The sequence below is a fragment of the Brassica napus genome, chromosome C4 (assembly GCF_020379485.1).
Source record: "Brassica napus cultivar Da-Ae chromosome C4, Da-Ae, whole genome shotgun sequence".
In the NCBI taxonomy this organism is placed as follows: domain Eukaryota; kingdom Viridiplantae; phylum Streptophyta; class Magnoliopsida; order Brassicales; family Brassicaceae; genus Brassica; species Brassica napus.
In genome coordinates, this window is record NC_063447.1 from 3199202 (window position 1) to 3205522 (window position 6321).

The following is a 6321-nucleotide window of genomic DNA, read 5'->3' on the forward strand; positions in this document are numbered from 1 at the left end:
TTTGAGCCAAGGGTTCTTTCTCTGAATATGTGGAATCTTCATTGAGTTATAATGTAAAAATTGTTTTTTTTTTTTTTTCATTTCTGAAATCATTCATCATTGCAAATTGTGTATATCATCTTGATCTTTCCTTTTACAAACATAACATTTAGAGTGAACTGAAGCTGAAGTCAATACATATGTAATAATGGGGGTGGAAGTTACTTAGTGTTTAGTATCAGTCAATGATGTTGCGGCTGTTCAACTGGTCCTCGAATCTACTACAAGAGCCAACTCTCATCTCTGTACTCATATCATTCTCAGGTGCTGGGTAATAGTCTTCTCTAAGCTGCACATCCCTTAAGTTAGGGATCCTCAACAAAAAATTCATGAAATGCTCATAAGCCGTTCCATGGATGAAAAGCTTCCTCAGAGTTAAACATTCCTGTAACAGACCTGCACCTGGAAGATAAAGACTCCTCTGGTTCACATCTCTATCTTGTGGTGGCCAATAATCTAGCTCACTCAAGCTCAAGTTACCAATTCCAATCAAGAAGAATCTCTCCCACGAGCTCAAATCCATCTGCATGGGAGGTGCAGTCAATGCGTAACCGATAGTGTCGCCGCAATCTAGTTGCATCTTGGAGAGCTTTGGATAAAGAGCAAGGCAACTTAGGCCTAGCTCTGGCTCAGCTGGCTTGTGTTTGCCTCTGCAGTCTCCTTCTATCTTGATCCTAATCTCTTCCAAGTTTGGACAGTCATCTAGTCCTGTCATTGGTAATGGTGTTAGAAACTCACCAACATTGATCCATAAAGACAGATACTCTAGCTTCTCCCACACTCTCTCTTCAGAACAGAACCCATTCAACGATTCACCCGATGAATACTTGCACCTCTTCCGACTCCTCTCATAATCATCATCATCATCATGGTTAGTCTCCTCCACACCTCCTTCCTCCTCTACACTAGACCAAACACAATCAATATGCAGTTTCTTGATCCGATCATAGATCGGTTCAACCGCCTTCAACGAAGCTGTTGCATCTAAGTTCTTACAGCAAGAGATCCTAACATCAGTCAAAGTCTTCCTCAGAAGAGTAACCATTGTTCTTACTCCCTTCACCGTCACATTCTCACAACCTTGAACCTCAAACTTACTCAGCTTACAACATCCTCTCCCTATAGCCACCAAGCCCATATCAGTCAAGTCCCCCGAGTTTTTAATCGACAAAGACTGTAACCCTCCGCATAAAGCTACACCCTCTAGCCGCCACTCTGTAGCAGAGCAAACACTATGAAACTGTCCTAACTTCAAAGCTCTTAACTTCTTGCATTTCGAGTTTAATGCCTCTAAAGCCACACCACTCTGCTTCACATTCTTCCCTACGTCAAGCACAAGCTCCTCTAGACATGGTAGAGCTGAGAAAACTTCCACTAGCGTCCCCACTGTAACAGCTGAGTCTCCACCATCAGGAATAGCTCTAGGACTCGTTAGAGCCGCCGTGTCAACCATGTGGAGGACTGTTAGTTTAGGACAGGTGGTGGATACGGCGGAGAGAGTCTCGTCACCGACGAACTCGAAGTAACGTGGATCAAACGTGCACGCTACACGGAAGTCTCTAAGGTTAGGACAAGCTTTGGTTATATCAACGATCTCGCTAGACTTGTAACCTTCGTTAAACGACGCCGTTAATAGATTCAAACGAATGAGCCTCGCCGCCACGTCAGCGTAACGGAGGAGAACGGGAGGCAAGTCTTCCGTCCAGTGGTAGAAAGCGGAGAGATCAAGAGACTCGAGGAAGCCGCAGTGCTCGAAGACTGAGACGAAGTCGCCGCCCAGAGGGATCTGAGAAGGTCTCTGGTGCCAGCGGACGAGCTTGACGTGGCGGATCCTCGGCCATTGAGGGAGGAGAAGCTCGAGGGAGGTCGGAGAGCGCGAGTATACGGCGAGGGAGTCGAGGGAAGGGAAGCAGAGGCGGAGACGGAGAGCGAGTAGGTTCTGGTGGTCAGTGGGGAGAGAGGAGAGGAGAGAGTGACCCCACGGGGAGAGGAAGGAGAGATCGAGGTGGGAGATGGATCGGAAACAGCCGGGGAGGAGGTGGAGGTCACGCGCGTTGCCGCGGAGAGTGAGGTGAGAGCGTGTTGATCGCTCGAGGGCGAGGAACTTGCGGGAGACGAGGGAGAGGGAGTTGCGAGCTCGTGTGTCGGTGACGAGGGCGGAGATATTGGATAAGATGACGTCAGGGAGGTCGGAGAGTGTGGTAGTGATGGTGGAGGGAGCCATGAGAGAAGAGAAGAGAAAGCAAATCTTGGAAGTGTTTGTTTTTTGAATTTGTTCAAGATTTTAGTGAAGAAGAAGAAGAGAGCTGATGTGTCGGGAGGAAGATAGCCCCGTGACGATGTCTTTGTCTTTTTTATTTAATTTTTGATAGCTTTAGAGCACCCGTAATGGTGTTACATTCTTATAAAAAGTGTATTTTGATATTTTAAGTATTATTTTTTTTTTCTTTTTCAAATAAAAAAAAAATATATCAACCGATCGCGGATCGCCTGGAGACCCGCGAATAGTGCAAGGATTCACTAAAAAAAAGTTCTTATTTAAGAATTTTAAGGATTGAATTCTTAACTTTTGGTGAAGTCCACTGATTATTTAATTATTTTTTTCTAAGGATTCTCACTTAAGAACTCCCGTTGCGGGTGCTCTTAGATAAATGTCTCTTGTTGTTGGAGTCCTTAGCATTATTAAATTATTATTATTTTTTACAAAAAATTAAATAAAAAAGACAAAGACATCGTCGCGGAGTTTCAAAATTGTATGTCCAATTATGTTCTCTAATTTGGAGTTCTTAGGAATAAAAAAAAATTAAATTTTAAAACATGTGAAATTAAAATTTTTATTTATTGGATGATTAAATATAAAGATACAATAATTATTAACTTCATCACCAAATTTGTTCCAAATATTTTCAATTAAATAATTTTTCAATTGTTCATGTATACGCCTATCGCGAACATGATTCCGAATGCCAAGCATATTACCGAGATTTGTAGGCATGCCGGTACTATAAGACATATCCACCCGTGAACTTTTGGTTACATCTCCTTCTTCAAATTTAGATGTATCGTACTGAGTGTATCCATCTCGTTCATTTTCGACTATCATATTGTGTAGTATGATACATGTTCTCATAATCTTCCCTATATTTTTCTTGTCCCATGAAAGAGCCGAGTTTTTCACAATCGCAAATCGAGCTTGCAATACTCCAAAAGCCCGCTGCACATCTTTCTGGGTTGCTTCTTGAACTTGTCGTACTTTCACCAAGTCGGAGATATTCGTCAACCGTGTCAGCTGCAGAACCATAAGCAAGCAGACGAATTGCTGCCGTACATTTTTGTAGTGGAGAAAGACCAAACCTCCCGGTTGCATCTCTTCTTTGTCGAAAGAATGGAACGTCCTCTAAGAGGCGATAGACAATACGCAAGAATAATTCCTTGTTCATACGGAAACGGCGTCTGAATAAATGTGCCGGAAATGTCGGATCTTCGCTGAAGTAGTCATTCCATAAACGGTTGTGTCCTTCTTCGCTGTTTCGTTCTATATAAGCATGTTTCCTTTGCTTATTGGGTTGGGCCTCCTTGTTGTATGTATCTTCGAAGATATCGTCGAAAGCTTCGTTCAATCTTCGAAGATATCTCGAAAGCCACGTCACTAAGGACTCAGTGCTTAAACTCTTTAATTACGGACCGATTTTTAGCAAACTTAGCTTTGTTAATAGTATTTTATTCAGATTAACCTAGGAACTAGTGCTAAGAACTGGTGAAAAACTACCGTTACGGATGCTCTTAGACCGAATAAATTATCCGTAATGAAGGTGTTGAAAAACCAAAAAAACTTTGGTGGATTATTTGGAGTTGAATATCATAAAATAGAGTCCAAAAAAGGTCACATGTCGTTATGTTATTAATTATTAAAATTGAAGAAATTTTTTATACACTCTAACTATTTTATCTCAATTATTTAATAAAAATAATCTATTTATTAAACTATTTAATAATTTTTTTATTTTAATTTCTAATTAATTTTCAAAAAAATTGTTTCTATCTTTAAAAATGAGTTTTTAAAAATAGAATCTACATTTGAACTCTTAGTTATTTTAGAATATTAAAGGTTTAGTTATAGATTATTTTAAAATGACTTAGATTTGATAATTGTTTATTTTTAATAAGAAGATTTGATGAATTAAATAGATGGATATAATGATGATTTTTAAAACAAAATTTCTAGATGATTAAAATTTAAATATTTATTGAATTAATTATTGTGTGAGAAAAAGAGCTGATGTGGAAGAAAAAACTGATATGGATATTAAAGTAGGGTGTTGAATAAAAGCACCAATATACATACTAATTGGTCCATTTTTTCTACGGACATCAATATTAATGAATTAAACACAGTTTCCTTTTTCTATCGTTTGCGTTTTGAACTAGCTAATGTATATAAAATATATGGCCTAAATAGTATATATTTTTTTTGAAAAAGCTTTGCAAATATATATTTTAATAATAGAATAAAATACACCAGATCATAAAAAAATTTAAGTGGCGATAAGCATATGAGAAGTTGAATGTGATGTATAGATCTTAAGAGCAAGAGCAGTGCATCTTTTTGGACCCTACTTGTTCGAGAAAAATCCTAACTCAGAAAGTCCACCTTCTCACGAACTGATCTTACTCGTTACTCCCATATCGAATTACAATCCCATTATTTTTCATTTGTAATAACTTATAAATTTCTTTTCTTTTACTTGTTCTAAGGAAAGAGAAAATAGAACAATCTCTCGCGTAATCAATAATGACTAAGATGAACAAATATTAGCAAAATATGGCAATCAAATAAGCAAAATATTTTTCCACGCAATCAAATAACGAATATTAGCCCAATATTAAGTTTATACCCATATTTTTATCTAAAAAGGTAAAAAGTATTGGCTTCCGGGAATCAATCAATACTGATTCGCTCGTTGTTTAAAGTTCCGTCAATGATATGAATTGTAGGTATTATTAGCTGTGAAGTACTTTCGATGTCCTCCAAAGTCTAAAGTAAAGTTGTGGAAAAGAAAACATTTTGTTCTCTCGGTCGTGCCAAATAGGATCCGAACAAATAGTCAGTGCTAAAACCGACATCAATTTAATTATAATTTAAGTAAAATTACTTGAACTTCTTAAAACATGCATAAATCTATATTGACTCTAACAGAAATTAGTCAACCGTTAACAAGATAAGACGACATCGTTTTGATATATATATATTTATATATGTATTTAAAAAATATATATATGTTCATTCCTAAACTCAAACCGTGTTGTGATACCATTTTAAATGGGCACACTGACAACTAGATAAAAGTAATTTTTTTAAATACTATTACAAATTTGAAATTATATAAACTACTATTATTCTTCATCTTATCCAATTTAAAATTTTGGTGACAATTTTTTCTGATTTATATGAATACATTAACATGTTTTTTTATTTATCATATCTTTAATAAACTTATATCTTACTAAAATATAAATAAATATTTTTATTATTATACGATCATAAATATGCTTAAAACTTTGAATTTATTTATACAATTTTCTTATTTAAATTATTTTTAATTTTTAAACTTAAGTGGAATTTTTTTTATTTTTCAAAGTTAATATTATATATTTTGATATTTTGTTCAAAAATGTTAAGAGGCCTTTTACCTTTCTTTCACTAAGATATGTTGTACAAAATATTAGACATATTAAACAATAACTAAAATATATAAAGCAATCACCAAAGTTTTAAATTGGATAAGATGAAAAAGAATAGTAGTTTATATAGTGGGGAATTTCAATTTGTAAAAATATTTCAAAAAATTATTTTAGTCTAATTGTTAGTGTGCCCCTTTAAGAGGATATCCCGGCACGGGTTTGAGTCCCGAAATGAACATATTTTTAAAATATATATATATATATATCAAAACGACGTCGTCTTATCTTGTTAACGGTTGACTGACTTCTGTTAGAGTCAATGTAGATTTAGACACGTTTTAAAAAGTTTGGGTGATTTTTCTTAAATTATAATTGAGTTGAAGTCGTTTTTGGCACTGACCATTTGTTCGTGTCCTATTTGGCACGACTGAGAGTGTTGGGGTCGAAATTGACATTTTTTCTCGTATATCAAAACGACGTCGTTTTATCTTGTTAATGGCTGACTAACTTCTGTTAGAGTCAATGTAGATTTAGGCACGTTTTAAGAAGTTCGGGTAATTTTTTTGAATTATAATTGAGTTGAGGTCGTATTTGGCACTG

General features: G+C 36.0%; 1 protein-coding gene across 1 annotated transcript; it reads right to left on the minus strand.

Moving 5' to 3' along the window:
* Positions 1 to 52: 52 nt before the first annotated feature.
* Positions 53 to 2401, minus strand: LOC106361766 (F-box protein MAX2-like). The gene has a single exon (XM_013801570.3). The coding sequence runs from the start codon at positions 2261 to 2263 to the stop codon at positions 218 to 220; it is 2046 nt and encodes a 681-aa protein (XP_013657024.1). The 5' UTR covers positions 2264 to 2401; the 3' UTR covers positions 53 to 217.
* Positions 2402 to 6321: the final 3920 nt, after the last annotated feature.